General features: G+C 37.6%; 1 protein-coding gene across 2 annotated transcripts in view; it reads left to right on the top strand.

Moving 5' to 3' along the window:
* Nucleotides 1–22,263, top strand: part of APC4 (Transducin/WD40 repeat-like superfamily protein) — a 107,789-nt gene that overhangs the window by 32,272 nt on the left and 53,254 nt on the right. For both annotated transcript variants that reach the window (XM_088969351.1, XM_088969352.1), the window contains exons 6-10: nucleotides 8,661–8,741; nucleotides 14,525–14,676; nucleotides 18,290–18,450; nucleotides 20,141–20,241; nucleotides 20,334–20,408. In XM_088969351.1, the coding sequence (XP_088825477.1) occupies nucleotides 8,661–8,741; nucleotides 14,525–14,676; nucleotides 18,290–18,450; nucleotides 20,141–20,241; nucleotides 20,334–20,408 (570 nt within the window). The remainder of the gene's footprint in view (nucleotides 1–8,660; nucleotides 8,742–14,524; nucleotides 14,677–18,289; nucleotides 18,451–20,140; nucleotides 20,242–20,333; nucleotides 20,409–22,263) is intronic.

Genomic DNA, 22,263 nt, shown 5'->3' with positions numbered 1-22,263 from the left:
TGATCAATCTGATATGCTGAAACCCTAAAACTGAACTATTAGGATTTGCCGCTGGGATAAGATCACAAGGTTCAATCCAATACTAGTGTTTGCCGCAAGGATAAGACAAAACCCTAGAGAATAGAGAGATAAAACCCTAGAGTGGTTCGGCCACCCTTGCTGGATAGGTCCAACCTATCTTCTGTGATGTTACTTCTCTCAGAAAATAAAAGACTTACAATAGGATGCAGTTCGCTGCCTACCAAGGTTACCCGAACCCTAGCCTTCTCTGATTCTTCCTAATCACCAACTCGCTGCAACTGTGGCACTTCTTCAAACAACTGTTAATCCTCTGGAGATCTCCAAGAACCAGTCAACGAACTTTGCTTTTTCAGCTTCTAGCCTTAGATGGTTCTCATGTGGTCGGCTGGACTAGACTCACATGAGAAGCCCTAGCTCTGATACCAAGTAGAAGTTCAGGACTGTTATCAGTCTTGAACCCTAATGGATTTCAGGATCGAAGATAAGAAGAAAGGTAAGAAGAAAGAAGAGGGAGAGGGAGGAGAAGTAGTAGAACACAAGGGTTGAAAGGAGGAGCAGAAGCTTAATGTTCAGCCGCCGCCACTTTAATTAATATTTATAAGTTATGCTCATTACATGGAAAGGACAGATCTGCCCTTAGTCTTTACATAACAAATAGAGCAGAAAATAAGATCGAAATAAATAATAACTAAAACAACTAAATGACTAATAGTTAACCTTAGGCAGACTAGAACATCTTCTACCCTACGAACACAGTGGGACCGTAGCTGTGGGGCCCACATCAGTGTTCTCTACAGCCATCACCTCCGCTCTCAGTGAGTCCACCACTCCTATTGGTCTTAAGAACATAGCCACAATTCTGCCATTTTCATCTTTGAATACTCCTCCTATACCTAAAGGGCCTGGGTTACCTCTAGAATTCCCGTCAAAGATCAGTATCACTCTTTGTTGTGTTGGTCTTAAAAACTACAAAGTAGGTTTTATGGAAGTAGTAGATGCCACCACTTCCCAATTCCCATAATTGTCTTCCACTCCTTTAAAGATCCTACTGTTCCTTTCTTCCCAAATTGACCATAAGATAGTTGCTCTTGTGGCTTTCCACATTAATCTTCTACGCCTCTTTGGTTGCTTGAAAAAGCTTGGGTCAAAAAGGTTTGCCACGTCCACGGGAGGTGTCCATCTGCAACCATATATAGATGAGAACTAGGCCCAAATAAAGCACACAAATGGACAAGAAATTAATAGGTGCGTGGTCGTCTCACCAGAGCCTAAATTTGGCCTTTTCTTTGCAACATATCTAAAGTATTGATTTTTTGGAGAACCACCTCCCAACAAAAAGCTCGAATTTTTGGTACATTATTTGTCTCCCAAGCACAAAAGCCCCTTGATTTGGAGAAATCATTAGGGGAAGTACATATTTTATTCTTTGGGCTAAAACCTTGGAATTGATTCTGCACATGCTTCCTATCAGACTTATGTGCCTAAAGTCCTTCAACTGGATTGCATCCACCTTCTTTGGTATCGAAGCGATGAAAGTTGCATTTGCGTCCGAGTTAAATTTGCCCCTCTCATAGAACTCATAAAAAATCTCCATCAAGTCACCCCAGTTATCTCCTAACAATCTTGATAGAAAGCCATCGTAAAACCATCAGGTCCTTGGGCTTTAAATCTCTCCATCGAGAAGACTGCATTTTTCACTTCCTAAACCTCAAATTTCTTTTCCAAGGAATCCAATGACTCTTTGTTTCCAACCCTCCAATCTAGGCCCTCTAAATCTTCTCTTGAACTCCTTGGGACCTCATAGAGTGTTTTGAAATGATTCATAAAGGCTTGGACTATGTCCTCATCTCTTGTCAATACTTGCCCATTCCATTCCAATTTCAACATTGAGTTTTTCCTCTTTCTCCCATTTGCCAACATATGGAAAAAGCTGGTATTGCCATCTCCTTACCTGAGCCATTGACATCTAGATTTTTGTCTCCAAGTAACCTCCTCTCTTCTTAGAATGTCTTCCAAATCCTTTTTCAACCCCCATGTCTCTTTCCTCTCTTTTGAACTCAAACTTCTCTTAGCTTCCTCACCATCCAGCTCCTCTATTCTATTGAGAATTTCCTGTTTTCTTTCTTTAATTTTTCCAAAAATCTCTTTATTCGGCACCTTAATTCTTGCTTTCAGCATATACTAGAGCATACTAACCAGCCTATACAACTATGTAGTTTCCTGCATCCAACTTTCATAGGCAGGGTTATCCTCCTTGGGTTGCTTCTTACTCTAGTGATGTGTCCCCATTTCCCTCTACTGTACGCATGGATCTTAATCGACTGGGACCATGCTAGATAATTGGTTCCATTTAACTTCATTGTGGTTACTGCTCCTAACGGAGTCTCCATTGACCCTCCTTGGCTAAACCCAGAGTTTGTAGGTTGGTTTGTCTCACCTCTAGTTTTCTCTATAGATTAAACGTAAACAAACAAAAATAACAATAGGGTACTACTAATCAAGAATCACTGCCCTAAAGCAAAAACTACTCTTCCATCATCCAAAACTCAGGTTTCACAGAACCTGACAACTTAGGAGGAAGAGTGAAGTCTAGCCGCTCTTACCTGGAACTCCAGAATCCTTCCCAACCTAGATTGATCTTCTTGGCAGTGTAGCCGGCCAGAGATAGGTGGAAGAGGAGAGAAGAGAAGAGAAGAGAAGAGAAAAGAGAGAGTTTGCAATGCAACAGTACTGGCGGCGCCAATGTTTATTTAATATATATAGGGCGACAGAAATAATAAGGGAAAAGACCCTTGTGCCCCTGAGTACAATAACAGACATAACAAAAATAAAAAACGAAATAAAAAAACACTTTAATTAGACAAACAGGCCCTAACAACTGCAACTAAGTTATTCTAACATTCTTCCAACACTCCCCCTCAAGTTGGAGCATAGATGTCAATCATGCCCAACTTGTCACACAAATCTTTGTGCCGCACATGATGAAGACCTTTGGTGAAGATATCTGCAAGTTGCTCTTCCGAGTTGACATATGGTGTGCACACTTCTCCACTTTCAAGTTTCTCTCTGATAAAATGTTTGTCCACTTCAATGTGTTTCGTCCTATCATGCAGAACTGGATTAGCAGCAATATTGATGGCTGCTTTATTGTCACAGTAGAGTGAAGTAGGATTGTTTACTGCAAAACCCAGTTCACCTAACAGATTTCTTATCCACATGATTTCTGCAACCCCATGAGTCATCGCTCTATATTCTGCTTGAGCACTGGATCTAGCCACCACACTTTGTTTTTTGCTTCTCCATGTGACAAGGTTTCCTCCTACAAAGGCACAATAACCACTGGTGGACTTTCGGTCATTGACTGCTCTTGCCCAATCTGCATCAGTATATACTTCCACTTTTAAGTGACTGTGTTTTTGGAACAACAAACCAGCCCCAGGAAACTTCTTGAGATATCTCAAGATCCTCTCTGCAGCTTCAAAGTGAGTTGTCACCGGGCTGTGCATGAATTGACTAAGGACACCCATTGCATAGGCAATATCTGGCCTGGTCATAGACAAATACAGAAGTCTCCTCACAAGTCTCTGGAACATCTTTACATCTTTCAAAAACTCTCCCTGATTGTCTCCCAGATGGTGATTAGGTTCAATAGGTGAATCAGATGGTTTTACCCTCAACTTGCCTGTATCTTCTAGTAGATCTAGTACATACTTTCGTTGGGAAATAAAGATGCCCTTGTGAGAGCGGGCAACTTCAATTCCAAGGAAGTATCGTAAGGAGCTTAGATCCTTCACCTCAAATTTAGTGGCTAAGAATTTTTTTAGTCTCTGGATTTCAGCCTCCCAATCTCCTGTGATCACTATGTCATCCACATACACAATAAGAGCTGCAATTTTACCTTCACCTCTTTTTACAAACAAGGTATGATCTGATTGACATTGTTTGAATCCCATTTGTTGGACTGCTACATGGAACTTACTAAACCAAGCCCGAGGTGATTGTTTCAATCCATATAGGGACTTTTTCAACCTGCACACCTTTTGTTCACTGCCTCTGGCACAGAACCCTGGGGGTTGGGTCATGTACACCTCCTCTTCCAAGTCACCATTCAAGAAGGCATTCTTGATGTCCAATTGGTGAAGATCCCAGTCAAGATTTGTTGCCAAGGAAAAGAGAATCCGGATGGAGTTCATCTTCGCTACAGGGGCAAAGGTCTCTGCATAGTCCACTCCATATACCTGTGTGAAGCCTCTTGCTACTAGTCTAGCCTTGTACCTTTCAATAGTTCCATCAGCTTTCTGTTTCACTGTGAACACCCACTTGCACCCCACTGGTTCCTTCCCCTTAGGAAGATCTACCTACTCCCACGTACCATTTTTATGTAAGGCATCAATTTCTTCCTGCATTGCATCTGTCAATTCAGGTTTTGACAAAGCTTCTGCCACGGTCTTAGGGATGGGAACACTGTCCACAGAGGAGAGAAAGGCACGGTACGAGGGCGAAACATGCTCATAGGACACAAAGTTAGAGATAGGATGATTAGTGGTACAAGATCTAACACCCTTTCTCTTAGCAATAGGATAATTAAGATCATTGGGGACATGTGAATCAACATTTAAAGGAGCAATGGGAGCAAGTGTACCTGGCTGATGAGACGGATTTGCCTCGGGTGAATCCGATGATGTTGGTTGCATAGTGTCCGGCTCCACGGCTCTTGAACTTTGTTGGCTCTTATGACGACAATGGAAAACCCGGAACGGAGGAGGATCGGGTAAAGGAGGTAGTTGAATCTGAGTCGTCACCTGTTTCTCCTCAACCTTACTCTCCCCCTGAGGAGAAACCGAGAAGAACGGTTGACTCTCAAAGAATGAGACATCAATGGAAACATAGTACTTACGGGCAATGGGATCATAGCAACGATACCCCTTTTGAGATGAGGGGTAACCAAGAAAAACACAAGGAATAGCCCGAGGGTCAAGTTTACCACGAGTAGGTGATAGGTTGTGGACAAAACAACGACACCCAAAGACACGCATCGGAATGGTGGACAGTGGGGCTGTAGGGAACATGAGTTGATGTGGGGCCTTATACTCTAGTAGCCGAGAGGGCATGAGATTGATGATATATGTTGCACACAATATTGCATCCATCCAGAACTGTTTCGACACATTCATATGAATCAGCAAGCCACGGGCAACTTCGAGTAGATGATGATTTTTTCGTTCAGCCACCATTTTGTTGGGGTGTCTTGGCACAAGAGCTTCGCTGAAGTGACCCACTCGAAGCAAAGAACTTCGTGAGATCACTATGGAAATATTCCTTTGCATTGTCCGGCTGGAAAATATGAATTTCCGTTTGGAAATGAGTGAACACCATGCGTTGGAAATCTTTCACAATTTGTGGCACTTCATCTCGAGATCGCATAGGATAAACCCAAGTGTATCGAGAATAATCATCAATCAACGTAACAAAATACTTATAGCCAGCCGTAGTAGGTTGAGTAACAGGGCCCCAAACATCAGAATAAACAATATGAAATGGAAATTCAGATCTTTTATTTCTTAAAGGTAAAGAGCTTCTACAATGCTTACTCAACTGACAAGTTTGACACTGTAATTGACTCACTGACAAGGACTCAAGAATCTTTGGGAACATAACTTTTAACGACTCAAAAGAAAGATGACCTAAACGACTATGCCATAAGTAGGCCTGACTCTCACTCGCCGAACTTGTGGACTCAGTCGCCACTAGACCAGCATTATTCTCCAACACGTAGAGACCATTCGCCATGCTTCCTCTACCAATTGTCTTCCCCGAGGTCAAATCCTGAAACACACATGAAGACGGAAAAAAGGTGATTGAGCAGTTCAAAGAGTGAGTAATACTACTAATGGACAACAAATTAATAGGTAATTTCGGAACATGTAGGACATTTGGTAGAGTAAGGCCAAGTGGGAGAGATATGGTGCCTCGGCCAGCTATGGTAGAAAAGGAACCATCAGCCAGTCTTACCTTATATCTCCGAGAGAGAAGGTTATATGTCTGGAACAAATTTGACTTACCGGTCATGTGATTTGAGGCTCCGGAGTCAATAATCCAAGGTGAATCAGTAGTATGAGATGACACATGGAAGGCTGTGGCATTACCTGATGTAGATGCAAATGAGGTAGGAGTAGGCCCAGAATCCACCTGGCGGAGAGTCCTACCATACAATTCCAAATGTTCACGGAAGGAATTGATAATATCTTCCTTAGGGTCAGAACTAGGATGTCTCTCCTGAGTTATGGAAGGACTAGTCTCTGTCGATGCCAGATTAGTTGAGTTATACCTTCTTTGATTCTGCTGGCCTGGTTTCTTGCCCTGATCCGGTGCTGACTTCTTACCCAAATCCTGTGCCCATTTAGGTTTTCCATGGAGATCCCAGCATGTATCTTTAGTGTGTTGTGTCTTCTGGCAGTGAGTGCACCAAAACTTGCTTTTATCTTCTGTTTTTTTTTTTTTTTTCTGAGTGTCACCCCTTTTAAAACCATCTCCGACATTTGTATCTGAATTTCCCCGGACCGCTAGGGCAACTGACTCCCCTTCTACACCATTCATCACACTTCTTCTGCTTTCTTCTGATTGCACCAAGGCATACACCTCCTGAACTGATGGCAAGTCTTTACTACCCAAGATCTGTACCCTGATGGACTCATATGACTGATTCAGCCCTAGGAGAAAGGCAAACACACGTTGCTGTGATACAAGTGACTTATAGGCTTTTGCATCTTCATCACAATTCCAATTCACATTTTGATAGTGATCACGTTCTTTCCGTATTGATGTCAAATCAAAATAGTACATCGAGAGACTCCTCTCCCCCTTCTTGCAAGTAGAAGATTCTGCTTGTAGTTGATATATCTTGGCATAGTGTCTTTGTTCTGAATAAGTGGATTTCGCTTGTTCCCATATCTCACAAGCAGTTTCAGCTCACATAAATATCTTCCTTACTTGTGGCAGCATTGAAACCAAGAGCCAAGACATCACCATACTGTTCTCTTGGTCCCACCTATCATGCTCAGCATTTCCATACTTCGGTTCCTTTACTCTCCCATTGATGTATCCTATTCGCCCCCTAGTAGTGATGTAGAGTTTTATCCCCCTAGACCACTCAAGGTAATTCAGACCATCAAAGGGAATGACAGCCATGGGAAAGCTCATATCCATTCCCCCACTCACTCCATTGTGGCTCCCTGAGATTTCTGAAGTAGCAGAATTCTCAGTCGACATGGTCAAGCAGTTACTCATTCCCACACACCGGATTTTGGACCCCTCCTTACTCCACAAAGCAATGCTCCACTCAGTTCACACCCACACACTAGGGTTTACCAACCAGATTGTGCACAAACCGTACCAAATTCTGGACAAAACTGAGGTAATAATCGGCAATTTCAGACCTGCCTATCAGAATTCTAGAATGGCTAACAGCCACTATTCAGCAGGAGAGATCCTTCTTGCTTATAGTCAACTCAAACCATTGAGAAGACAGGTCAGCATTGACCTACAGTTGTCTTAACACATCAACAGGATCACACCATCCAAGACAACTAGGGTTACACAGGTTCGATAGCATTCAGCCGCCCCAGATTCATAGGGTTTTCACTCAGCCCATGATCAAGGAGAGTAAAGAGGAGAAAAATAGAGGAAGAACTGTACCAGTCGTAGCTATTCTATAGTCCAGAATCAGATTTCCTTTCTGCTAGCCTGTTCCACTAATTAGTAGGGTTGATCGATCTTCTCTCGACAGTAGGGTTGATCGTCTGCTCTCTTTTAATCAGTATTCCTGCTCTGTTACCATCTTGGCAGTGTAGCCGGCCAGAGATAGGTGGAAGAGGAGAGAAGAGAAGAGAAGAGAAAAGAGAGAGTTTGCAATGCAACAGTACTGGCGGCGCCAGTGTTTATTTAATATATATAGGGCGACAGAAATAACAAGGGAAAAGACCCTTGTGCCCCTGGGTACAATAACAGACATAACAGAAATAAAAAACGAAATAAAAAAAACACTTTAATTAGACAAACAGGCCCTAACAACTTCAACTAAGTTATTCTAACATTATTCCAACAGATCTCAATATTTATCTTGAAACTTCTCATCTAGCCCCAAGTGCCAGCTTCAACTTGTCTCTAAATCCCTTAATTCAATTCTCTAGTTAGCTAGGTTTTTTGTGAAACTCTCCAAGAACCTGTCTTGGGCCTCCAACAAAGACTGTATTCTTCTCCAAAAACCTCCCCCAACTAGGCTGTATAAGCTGTTAATCAATCAGCCAATCAATTCTCCATGCACACTGTGTATGGCCTAAAAGAGAAATCAAAGAAGGTATGGACTTGCTTTGGTACCAGTTTCATTTTGAATTTCTACAAAATATGCTTGTGGATTTTATTCCACTTTTGAATCTCCTACTTATGTTACATTCTATATGCATTTTTAACTTGTTTGTCAGTATTACTGTAAACAATATATGTCCATATGGTTATCCTGTCAATTTATTTCGATATTGTTAACAATGATTTTTTTGTGAACAGTTTGTTAAGTTTGACAAGTTATTGTAATTGCTTCATTTTATGCTGATTCTGTTGTGTATACGAGGGTCATGCACCAGAATATACATGAGTTCTCCATACTTTCTCCGCTTTTGGACAAAAAAGCTTCTTGTCAATTTCTCAATGCTTCTATATACAAGGTTTGTCTTGGTACTCCATATTCAACCTTTTAGAGCTTACATATTCTCTTTTTCATATATAAATTACAATTTATAAGTGTTGCTAATCTACCTTTACTCTTTTCAGTCAGTATTTTTTCTTTTATTCTAGTTTATTTATCTGGGTAAATTTCTGTACAGAAGCATCTCTTTCATTTTTGTATCATGAATCTTCATTTATTAGAAAATGGGCACCATTGGTAATCTATGTGTAGTTCCTAACAATGATAAAGTAAAGGTTTAAATTGTTTGGTTATGTTCAAACAAAACCCATTTTAACAGTATTGTTGAATAAAGAAAGAAAAAAATCACTGAGGGGTCTAGTAGGAACAAAAGTCTTGGTCAATAGTCTTCTTTGGGTCAGACAGACAGACATAATCTCATCCTGTGATTATGTGGTTCTTCCCAGTTGAAAATGTGATGCGGCCTCTATATTGAATTGTTAATCCTCCGCTGCTTCTTAACAATTGACACAACTCTGAATGCAAATCAGTCTTTCTTCAATTCAGTACTTAAACTGCATAAGCTGATATTAAATTAGAAGAAACAGTGCTATCTAAGTATTAACTAATTATTGATTAGTTGATGACTAGTCAGTTGAGGGCTATAGTGAGCCAATTATCCTAACATACCACAAAGTTATTTTAATATCTTATTTGCTTGTCTTTATCTATAGGCATTTAAATTAATATCACATATGCCTTTATTTTGTTATATGCACACCAGGTGCTCTATGTATTTGTCATGCTACATGGTTGGGTGATGGTACATAAAATAGAAACAAGGCATAAGATAAAAGAAAACAATTGGAGTTCTTTTAAGTTTTCTTCTAATCAGTGGTGTGCTGATTTGGAATTGCCACAAACATGGAACTACATCCAATAGTTGAAGTTGTAGCTTTTCTTAGAAAATAAGGATTGCCACTCCCTATCACTGCCTGTGGCCTTTGTTTGAAGGTTTTCAAATCCAAGACTCTGAAGCAAATGTTCCATATAGTTCTTTTATTGCATATTTGCAGTCTGTATTTAGTAATATCAATTTCTTACTTTTAGAATGTACCTTTTTCGTAGGTGACTAGTCAAAACCAATGCACCAACCAGCCACCACATCAATTTGAGAGGCTAAAAGGACTAGTCATCACCTCAGTGCATAGTTAGTATTGAGAACAGCCACCGTCATCTACAACCATTTCACATAATGTTCCTCCCACAGTATGTGTTTAGAAAACATTGGGCTATAATCATCTGTGGGTGCATTAACTGAAAAACCATTTTAGGTTTTTAATTTGGTCCCTAATGTATAACTAATAATCTAATGGCACAATGCACATAAGTGAAACTCTTAGCATTAAGTTCTGGGATTTGGAAACTGCATGGGATGTTCTGAAGGTAGGTTAATTGTCCTTGGGAATGAAATCTCTCTCTCTCTCTCTCCCACCCCTCCAGTATCATTTTCGAGAATTAAATGGAAGCAAGAAGCAAGGGATGGAGCAATAAAATTACTTTCAACAAACAAGGATTTCAAGAAGAAATTTCTAGCAAGAATTTCCATCAAGTCAAGAAAGATTCAATAATAATTGACAAGATAGAGATATGCAATGAATATAGAACAGAACCAAGAAGTAATCAAGCTTGTTTAAGAAGTACAAGATTCAAGAAAGAATGCCAAAGATAACCAAGAATGTTTATATCAAATCCAAGGAGAGGATACGAGATAAAAAATTTGCAAACTCTCCAAGAATATCAGTTATTTAATTTGAAGATTTGATCTTTATTGCATAAATCAATCACTATTTGCTGATGGCCTTACAAAGACGTTTTTTTAGTGAGGGTTAGTTACCATAATGGGCAATTTCCTACTTCTATTACAACTCCAGTAAAATAAAAACACCAAAATTGCATCAGCAACTATCACCTTACCAACAAAATGATTATAACTCTCTGAAAACATGCCAAGCTTTCAATATCTTGGTCTTATTAGATTAGATTAATTGATTACCTATCTGATGACATGAAAGGCATGCAAATTGAACAAGTTTTGGCCACTGCAAAATGGGATGGAAGGGAAGTGATAAACTTACTGCTTCAGCATAAGAATTTAATCTTACACTGGATCTACATACTAAGACAGTGTAAAAAACTCTTATAAAAAATTCTCTAATCTATTGACACTCCAAGAATCTAAAAGAAATACCTAAATCTAGAGAAACTGATCCCATTAATAAATGACTTGGCTAGCGTGGCAGCCACCTTAATATTCACATATAATGGTCCAATAGGATTGTTAGTCTCGGTGTTTTTTTTTTTATAAGTTATTCTTAGTCTTGGTGTTGAGAATAGAGGCTACTGAAACAGATATTCTTTTTTTGTTGAAAGTCCACCTAGTCATTATTGTGCTTTATTTCTTATTGTTGTTTTATTGTTAATGGTCTGTAATGTGTGTTTAGGCCAACACTCTTTTTTAATCTCTATTGCTGTTGCCCTTGAAGTGTACAAATGCAATTTGACTCGTGATTAAGAAGTTAATATAAAATCTAGTAGGGAGAACCACCCCCCACAATCTGGTTTCTCTTTTCTCTCATTCTCCTATCTCATTTCTTCTTTCCTCTCTCTCTACTATTTTTAGACACCCTGATGCTCTGCATATTTCATGTTAGTTTTATTGATTAGTAAAACAAGCACAAATTATGAAGTTATCACAGAAACTAAAAGAAAGGAGATTTCAAATATATGTTACACGAGTGATACTTTTTATCTATTGATTGCATCACCTAACATGTCCAGGCATGTTCTAGGGGGCAACTGAGGTTGATAGCCCCATCAGATATCATGGGAGTCATGGTTTTTGTCAAAATTTCTTTTGGAAACCTCCTGTAAGATGGGGATGTGGCCAGAAGAATTTTTCAGGTTCTGTTTTCTTTATTTTCAGATCTGTTAGCAGTGTTTAAGACTTGACTAATGCTGCAATTGAGTCAAGCTCTAATCGAATAGTTTGATCTTGAGTTCGAATCAAGTTCAAATCTCAAGGCAAGCTTGATTAGTTATTTGAACTCGAGCTCGACTAATAAAAAGTTTGGCTTGAAAGTTCGCAACCTGGCTCGATTAACATACACATGCATGTATACATACATTTATAGAATATAAAAATATATTTTATAATTAATTTTATGAAAATATATTTTTATATTCTATATAATATAAAAATATAGTATATATTATAATATATATATTTATAGAACACAAAAATATATTCATTTTCGAGCATTCAAGCTGAACTCGATTGAATATTTAATCAAACCATGCTCAAACCAGGAAATAGAGTTTGAATCGAATTCAAACTCGAATTCTAGCTTAACAGTATTTTAGTCAAACTTAGCCAATACATACAAAAGTTCGACTTGTCTCGGCTTGATTGCACCCCTAACTTGGAGTGGGCACAAAACCAGATTGCTTTCTGGGTTACAAGTCAAATGGTTTGACTGCTGGGTCAAACAGTTAGATTGCAACCCGGCTGGTTTTCAATGGTTCCACTGGGTTTTGATCAATTTGATTGGTTTTTCCTAAATCTGAAAACTGGGGTATTAAAAGACCGGAATAACTTCCGGTTCTTGGGTTTTATGGTCCGAATGCCCATTCCAGTGCGAGTCTTACAGCACTGTGTGTTAGCTTATTTATGGGATTCTCAAACTGATCTAAGGAAGCACATTCTGCTTCATCAGTATCATAGTTGTCAAGGCGACACCTAGGTGACAAGGCGCCCCCCTTTGAGGCTCGCCTTGCCTAATCGCCAAATAGTTTTGTATTATGTATTATAAAACACTTTTTTATTCTTTATTTTTTGACATTATAATTATAAAATAGGCACCATTAAACTAAAATATTCATTTTGTATGTTTATATACTAATCTCTTTTTATTATTTTCTTATTTGTTAGGGTTTAATCAATATAAACATTGCTAAATGCTGTATTGAACCCCCAAAGACTTTAAAACCTGAACCAATAAGTAAGGGAGAACTTAAAATTTTGTCTAATCAACACATTTTCTACTACTACACATTTTCTTTTCTTCTTTTCCTATAACAAAAATAAGGGTTCAGCCCCTATATTTTTTGAATTTTCTTTTCCTTCTTTTTCTTCTCATGAATATGTTGATTTTCTTTACTTTAACATGAACTCTATACTTATGAAAATTATGAATAATTCTTAAGGAAATATGGTTATGGTACCTAGGGAACTACCTTAGGATCTATGTTTTCTACATAAAAGAATCCATCGCCTATCCATAATTGATGATTGACTGGAACTGCTTAAACCAGTTGTATAATTTGTTTTACCTGTAGCAATAGATGTCTCTTCTGTAAAACTTTCCCAAAGAAACTTTGGAAGTAAAGTCTGTCCACTTATATGTTTCCTTTAGAACAAAGTAAGGCTGAAAAGTCCAAATGAAACCCTCTTTCCTTTAAATGTATACTATATGAGACGTAGTGCAAATATTATAAGAAAACTATTAAGAAACAAGATAAGGTAGATCAGATTGCACAGCCACAAGCACAGAGTTGAAAGAAGTAGTCTAACCAAACAAAATTTGATTTTTATGACAAAAACACCGAAAAATGATCACTTGAATCTAAAAATAATTGTATAGTACATGATAAAACACCTAAAACCACAATTTATCAGGGAATACAGTTTCTTTGTAACAATTGACTATTAATATTTTGATACACCCATGTATCTGATGATTTTGGTTAGCTTGCTGGTCAATCAGATTAGGTGGAATGTGACCTCTATATCTATAAACTGTCCTTTGAATCCTGATTTAACAATGTAGAGTTGTAAAACCTGTAATAGAAGTAGAAGAATAAAAAAGAGCAATATGGGATAAATGAGGAATAATTAGAATATTAGATTCATGGCTGGCACTGTTTTCTGACTATTATTAGTAGTAAGACAGTACACCCAAGGACAAAAGTTTCTCCAGTACAATGTATATCACTAGTATGACTCATAATTGCTATTTAAGACAGAAATAGAGTAGAACTTTTTTACCTGATCTGACAACATAGAGAAATATAAGAATATAACTAGGGGTGTGTCAATGGACTGGGTTTGAATTGGACAGTCCGAATAAAAATCAATTTGAATGGATTGGATGGACTAATAAGACATATTAAATTGGACCCGTCCAGACTTTATGGTCCATTTCCATTTGTAATGGATTATATTGGACTGGGTCGGATTGAACCAATATCCAGTCCACTGACATGATAAGAGTACAGGTGTCAATGAACCAGGTTTGACTTGGACCCAATCTAAAATAAAATCAATTTGAACAGTCCAAACATTGAATTGGACCAGTCGAGAACAGTCCAAAGTATTCAACAGATTGGATTGGCCTGGTCCATTTGTAATGGACTCATACTGGACCTGATCGAATTGGACCAATACCCGGTCCATTGACAGCGGTATATATAACCTTGTTCTTGCTTTTTTAACCATTTTCTATTCACTACATTCTATTTCTACTTATATGTATCCTTCCACTACAAATTTGTGGTAATATTTTCTCTCAATATTTTCCTTTACATTTTTCTTGTCTCTGCCCAGTTTGGAGGTTGAACTTTTGGGTTCATCTGTTTTTCTCGTAAAATAATTAGTCTTTTCTTAATGTATATTAACAGCATTCCTTCACTACTTGAGTATCCCTTTTGAATGACTGTTTTTTGTGTAAGCTAACGTTATCAATAAATGGATTTTCTTGTCAGGTTGCTTTGTCCAAAGATCTTTGTCATTTGATTGTCACGATCCATGGGGAACTAGTGGAAGATAAGACAGAACTAAAGGAGCGGCAAATAGCTAGACATGACTTAGTTGGCTTGCATTGTTTACTTCTTGATACTTCTATTTTCCGGAAGAGGCATGCTATCAAATATCTCACTTAAGATTGGATTACTATTTTATGTCTTTTAATATCTTTACTCCCTCAGTTTCATAATCTTGAAATTACATAAGTGAGTGGACTTCAACTCTGGTCCTGTCAAATTGTTCTGGCATCATGTGAGAAATCACAGAAATACCTGTTGAAGAAATTATTCTTGATGGCTTGATTGCATAATGACCCACCTAGTGTTCAAGTATAAGTTTATAGCTCTCTAAATATGTGGCAAGTCTACATGGGAGACTATCGCTAGCCAGAGTGATTATGATTGTTGGTTAAAAAATTTGATTACATTTTCATACAACACAATTAACTTTATTAATTAATTTAGCTTTTATTATTTGTAAGGCCCATCTGGTTTATAATACAGATGGCTCCCTTAATTAAAGAGAATACTATTTGATTTAATGTGAAGAAACAAATAAAAAAAACGTAGAATGCACTTCAATACTGCAGTCTTTTACTGAAAATTATGATTTCATCTCTTTCTAAATATCTCCCAAAATTTTGAGAGGGAAAAGAGATATAACCTATACTTTTGTGGATGAATAAATTTCACTTGTAGATATGGCAATCAGTCCCAAATATTTAATGGCCATAATCAATTAAGTTAAATGTCAACTACCACCTAAAATAACATCAGGAATAGGGATATGAACATTGATATGCACTAAAGGCTTGAGAGTGAAAAGAAAAATACATCTTTGGGTACAAAAGTTTCTCTACATGCTTGCTAAATTGACACACTTCAGATTGAAAACTCAAAGGAGAAATGCATACAAATAGTTTAGGATAAAAAGCTAAAGAAATGAAAATGTAATGAGGAAGCCTAGAATGCCATAAACAGATTCTAGCTTTACTAACACTTAAGGTTTGACTACTGAGATTAATAGTAGATTGCACGGTATGTGTCTAAAACAATTAGTCCAGAATATAAAGTCCATTAACCTTATAACTACCACCAATCATCCTCCTCATAATAAAATCCTAAAAGATGAATGATCCTGAAGAAAGTTCAGTTTACAATTTCAGGTTTTTGTGAGGCTAGTGATGGAAAACAAATTTGTGGATAACTGGGGGGTATGAAAAATAAAAGGTGGATTTAGATGAACAGAAAATATAATGTTTCCTTATCTCTTTGATTTCAAAGGTGTGCCTTAGGTTTTCTTAGACACATAGGTGAGACACATTTCCAGGTATGTTCCTCGTCTAGGCCAAGGCATGTTCCTCATCCCAATCATGCACTTTTTTAAGCATAATGGCATTGGGTTTTCCTCAAGGGGCTTGGTAGAGAGGGAGAGGGCCAATCATGTAATAATAGGAATGCAAGATGTTTAACATCATTTTGGCTATGAAATAATGCAATCGGGAGAGAAATAAGCAGATTTAAAGTTTAAAATGGTTGAATTGTGGAGTTCTTGAATATGTTTTATATAGTATATTTGATTATATTTCTATATTTTCATTTTGAAGATGTTTTATATGTTATGTTTATGTATTTTAGTTTGAGCCAATGGACTTTTTAAATGATTTAGTTTCTTTTTAAATTAAAGTTTGCATTTTTGAATTAACATTATTTTTAATTCTTTTTAAATTTGCACCTTTCTTGCCTTGCCTTGTGCCCTGCTCCTTGGGCACAGAAGCGCCTTGCTCTTTTACAACACTGCATAATATTGTTGACGACAGTGCTGGTGTTCAGGACATGAGACATGAAGGTGATTATTTTTTCTTTGAAGAGGTGAAGGTTGGAAGATTAGGAGTTGACCTTGGTAGAAGGAGCAAGGTTAAAGAGGAGTCAGATATTGGAGTGATAAGTAAGAAACCACGTTGCTCAATAAACCCTAATGTTGTGCATGTGACGGAGATTTTTTCTAGATTGAAGTTTGGTCTGGCTGGATCAGGACCTACAAAAGACCTGGATTGTTTTTTAAGGGGGAAATGTTGCAGGCTAATCTTTTAGACTCTCATTCGGGAAAGGAGCAATAAGACAACAAGGTGAGTGCTGATGGTCTTGATTCTAGTCCGAGCATGTCGAAGGAAAGTAACGATAATAAGTTGGTGTTTCGGGATGTGTGGCTATCCAGAATTTAGTGGAAAGAGAAATCACCGTTGGTAAAAGTCTGGATTTAATTTTTTGGGGATGTGAGGAGTTTTTTAGGAGGACCTTTGAAGAGTTTGAAAGAAGACAGGAATAGAAATTGAACAAAAAAGGTCATGAGCTAGGAGGTGAAGCTTGGAACAAGGATGTTTCAGACCAGGAGGATGCGATTGTGGATGAAGACTGAGGCTTCAGTTTGATGAAAGTTGTGATTGCGTTTTTGATTGGCTTTTTCATGCTTTTGGTCATCGCTTTAGTCTTGTTTTGATGTGCCTTTTTGTCTGTAAGTTGTGGAGTTTCTGGTTCTGTATGGAGCTCTTGAGGTTTGTTGTTGGGTTGTTTGGTTGTGTTTTTTTCTTGGGTGATATACCTATAACCTTCCTGCTGTATTTTTTTTTTTCTGTTTTAATGACATTTTATCTTTATCCTTCATAAAATGATATAGTTGAAATAAGCTATGAGAAATTTTGACCTTGTCTCTGCCAAAAAAATATAATACATTGAAAATAAAGTTGGACCAATTGAACTTACACATGATTTGTGGAAACATGGTTGCTTGAATGTAAATAGGGTTTAATTGTATGAAAAAATAGAATGTACTAAGGGTTTAAAAATTCTGTTTATTACTATGAGGAATTTATATTACTTGTTGAATATGTTGACGATATTGTGGTGGGCTGGTGGCTGAAAATTGTCCTATAGATATTCAGAACTTTAGAACTTTCCTAGCTTTGGAGTAAAAGAAAAAGACGTTGGAAATCTTAAATATTTTCTTTGCATTTAGGTATCCATATCAATGAAAGGTATCTTTTTTTGCTGAGAGTGTATATTCTGCATCTACTTAAGGATATAAGAAAACTGTTTAAGCAACTAATGTGCCTAAAATCCGAAACAAAAGCTAGCATATAGTGGTTTTCTTGCTATTATATTGATGCTAATTTGATTTAGATGGTTGAATTTTTCATTGAATCATGTTACTTATTACCGGTGGAACTCTCAAATTTTGTCGTTTCTTATTGCCTTTTCTGTTTGGTTGATATTCTAAATTTCTAATATTCTGTTTCCTTTCATTGCTTCTAGTCTTTGGTTGATTTTGTTATCTATTTTCGATTGACTATCCCTTTTAACTTTGGTGAATGTTTCTCTTCTTCTGGTATTTCCTCTGCTTTTTCATTTTGGTGATTCATACATGGGTGATTCCTATGTTCTATTCTACCAAAAAAAAAAAAAACAAAAAAATTCCTATGTTCTGTCATGCTATTGAGCATTCTCTGATGTTAGTCAATTGAGTTTGTCCTCAGTTACTGTCTTAGTGAGGCGTTGATAAGTAATAAATTTGCACTCAACCACTTGTTTTCTTCAGCTTTAGCTCCTGTTCTCAATTTTTAGCTTGCCTGGACATTTGAGTTATCATCTTCTTTTGTTAATGTAGTGATCATTTAGTTTTTTGTTTGGACTACTGATTTTCTGCTCTTCATTTTTCTGTTTCTGCAGGAAAAATGAACTCCATCAAGTAGCTCAACAAGCCTCAAACATTGATGACCTAATTGAAGTTATACGTGCTTCACTTTCAGTTATTCATAAGCAATGGGTCGATGCCATACATACGTTTCATGAGAAGTTTGATCCTCTATCAACTTTGATTATTGACCACGGTAAGTTAGATACTTAACTAATGGGGCAGGTTTTGTCAGGTCATTTAATGAGCTCCCCAAATGATTCAGGAACCTTATTAATGCCAACTTTTTTTGGGGCTTAAGAGGAGTTGCTCATATTCCAATCCTCAAATGGCCCAGGTTTGCTTTTCAGGATAGCCTAAAAATGGAAGTTTTAGAGTCTTGAAAAGGAGTACTGTGACCTACATATTATCGAGGGAGGCATGAAATAAGGAGAGATGAATATACCTCTAAAAGTTCTTGATTGTTAAGTTTTAAGGGGATTCCCTATTGTCAAGGGAGGAGATAAAATGTACGCTTTGAAGAAGGTGGATCTTCTTGGTTTTGATGGAAGTCAAACAGATACCTTATGTTTTTTTTTGATAATTGTTTGTTGCTGTTTTGTTGATCATTGGAACTAGATGCAAGCCAAGTGTTATGGAACTGGTGGGTTCCATTGGATGGTTTTACACTTGTATTGGAAGATGATACCTAGGAATGAGGACAGCTACTTGTTGAATCAGAGTGTTTAGGTTACTACATTTCTATAGCTGAATGACGATAAGGGCTTTAGGCAATGTATGTGGGGGATTTTATAAAGTTAGGTGACTGAAGCAAGGAGGGCTATGAATAGCTTGCACTAGATGTTAGATGAAATGAGACAAATTTGGCAGCAATCAACATAGTTTCTGGATGCATTTTGTACGTCATGTGACCTGGTCAGAGTTTCTACTAGGTGTGTCCTTGGTGCTAGAGGCTTTGGAGGGGCTATAACTAGTGAAGGAGCAGATATTGTTGGTAATTGTAGACTGTGGAAATAGGGAGGATAGGGTATCTTCCATAGAAAACCTAGAGCAACAGATGGGGGTGTTGGGAGATAATAGGTTTCTCTCTTAGGAGAAATTTGGGGGGGGGGAGGGGGAGTGGTATATAGGATGTAAGAGAAAGGTTTAGGGGGAACAAAAAGGAGGATGAGGGGGGTAACCGGTCAAGCAACAGTGGAGTAGGAGCTGCCACTGATGACAGAGATGGCTTTGTTTGACAACTTGAGAAAGGGGTTGTGGTGGAATCAAGTGACCAGAGATCTTCTTTTGATGTGATGGGACACTTCTTAACCATTTGATGAAAGCTCAGTGGGGGAGTCTTCCTCCCATTCAAGTTGCCCACTAGAATGTAAAGCATCTGAAAGCCCCTAATAAAGGAAGGGAGATTTGGGAAGGGAAATGATGTAAATAGCCCCTTAATAGGACATACAAAAATAGATGGCACAGTAACACTGTTTTTTGTACAATTTTATGGAATTTGTCTCTCCCTACTAACAAGTATATACTTGCACTTATAAAAAGAAAGCTTACTAAAAGATTACATATCGATCTAATTGGACTGTGGGATTGGTGATATTGCCGATCTAGTGGGTCCTGAATCTGATAGATGGTCTGAATTGCCTTCATGGTTCTTCATACCTGTTGGAAATATTGCAACCGTGTTTGGAAGCTCTGATGTCATAGGAAACCGGTTTTTTCATACTAGTGTAAGAGCATGTGATATACACGTGTGCAAGTAACCATATATGATATATGGCATTTGGATTTAATTATTATGTCTTGCATGGAACCCAAGGCAAATATCTGCTTTATATAATATTGACATTATATTTGGTTAGTCTAAGTCACTGTTTTCTTCCATATAGGATTGGACTCTTGCCCTCAAGAGGAATTCTTAAGTCTTCTGGGTGGTGCTCGAACAAGTCCACCAGTTCATCAATTTTTGGTCAATTCTCTCTGTGAAGTGGTATAACCAACTTTCTTGTTGTACATATAATTACGTTAATGTATTATTCTACATTAAACATGTTTGATTAACTGAAATTCTAAATAAATTAGGGTCTCAAGCGTGCATCAAAGGCTATTCATAATGCTGGAAAAGAACTGCATCTTATCATCCAAGAGCACTTGCAGGTGAGTAGTTATTTTTATATACATTTGTACGTATATATGTAGGTAATTGGTCTTAGAAGGGCTAATTGAAAGAAATCAGTCCTTTATGTTTTCCAAAATGCTAAAATCAGTTTCAATGTGGAATATACAGTAAAAAAAGCCTATAAGGATGGGAACTTAGTTCTGGCTTATTTAAACACAATATAAATTAATATATCTTTAGAGGGAATGACCCAAAATAATAAACATTAATTGCAGCATAAATGAATTTAATTGGAAAATAAGAGAAAGGGAAGTGAAAGTTGGTGGTTGAATTTGTGGCCATGGAAATGGAAAAACGATTTTGTTTCTCTTCCTTATTTCTTTTGAATGGCGGTGAATGCATATTAATAAATGGGTTGTCATTTCAACAACTTTGTCAATTCCCATGAAAATATTGGCTAATATGGTATTTAATTTAAAAAGAACTTATTCATACATACTTTAGTAATTTATTTTTCATAGATTAAGGTAACATACATATGTGCGTATATATTATATTATTATAAATAGTTTTTTACTTATGAAATATTAATTATAGAGGGGTCTACTAACTTGGGCCAGTGAAAGCTTGTCTTACACTGCCAGTTCCAAGCCCGGATAAAGGAGGGTTTACATCATGTTGGCTACAGGCACTAAAATTTTTCGCCAAACTCTTACTCTCATGAATGTTGTAGCTTGACCCCATATAGTTGGACAAGGCTTGGATGATGGTGGTGATGATCAATTATGGGGACTCTATTCTCTATAAACACATATATAACCTCTATTAATTGGTGTAGAGAGATTGGGCCAAGTGGGCCTAATTTTATTTCTTTATTCATTAGTTTTGTTTCAGCTGTAGTGGGCCTTCTTTACGGGCCTTAGTACTTGTGATTTCTTATGTTTTTGAGTCAGCTGCCTTAAAAGGGGCACTCATGTAATTTTATCTTTTTAATCTTCAGCATATATAATTCAATTGAGGGATAGGGGGAGAGAGAGAGAGAGATGATCAGCTCTCTTCCTCTTCCCCTTTTCTTCCACTCTCTTGTTCCTCTTTCTTTTCTTTTGGTTTAATTTTAGATTTGTTGTTGGTGTGATTTGAACTTGGTATCAGAGCAGGTCCCCATCTTCAGTTTCTTCCTTTAGGCCCATACACAGTGTGTATGGAGAATTGATTGGTTGACTGAATGACAAATTCATTTCTTCTTTTGCACGAATGATGGTGGCACCTACAGCAGATCCGCCCCTTTCCTTTGCCTCAGTGATTCGATCCTCTTCTACTTTCACTCTTCTCATCCCTGAGGTTTTAGATCTGGAAATCAATTCCCTACTTTGAAATGTGGTGAACCAGTGATCCTGTTCTCTGAGGAAGAGATCCAACATTCAACAATCCCCTTGTAGCTTTCCCTAGTAGCCAAATGCTCATATGGCTGACCTCCATTGATGGAGTTAAAGAACTTTCTGATAGGGACCTTCAAATTGAAATGAAATCTGGTAATCACATTAATAGACTCACGACAAATGCTGTTTCGGTTTGAAGATGAGTTTTTATGAGTTTGGTTGAGGGAAGCTTTCTACGTGGGAGGCTATTTGGTCAGGGTTTTCAAATAGTCGCTGGACTTTGAGATGGGTAATGAACCTTTGATTGTTCCGATATGTGTTTCCTTTCCACGACTGCCTCTGAATTTCTACAATGAAAAATATATTTGATCCATAGCACAGGTTGCAGAAACGGTGCTAAAAGTTGATCAAGCAACATTCTCTCTAACCTGAACCAATGTGGCTAGGGTGTGTTGGAACTGACCTGTTAACAGGAGATATCGAAAAGGGTGTAGATTGGATCAAGGAGAGATGG

Source organism: Nelumbo lutea, chromosome 2 (genome assembly GCF_056320005.1).
Source record: "Nelumbo lutea isolate HS-2025 chromosome 2, American lotus-T2T, whole genome shotgun sequence".
NCBI lineage: Eukaryota > Viridiplantae > Streptophyta > Magnoliopsida > Proteales > Nelumbonaceae > Nelumbo > Nelumbo lutea.
This window is presented reverse-complemented; position numbering and strand designations above follow the sequence as displayed.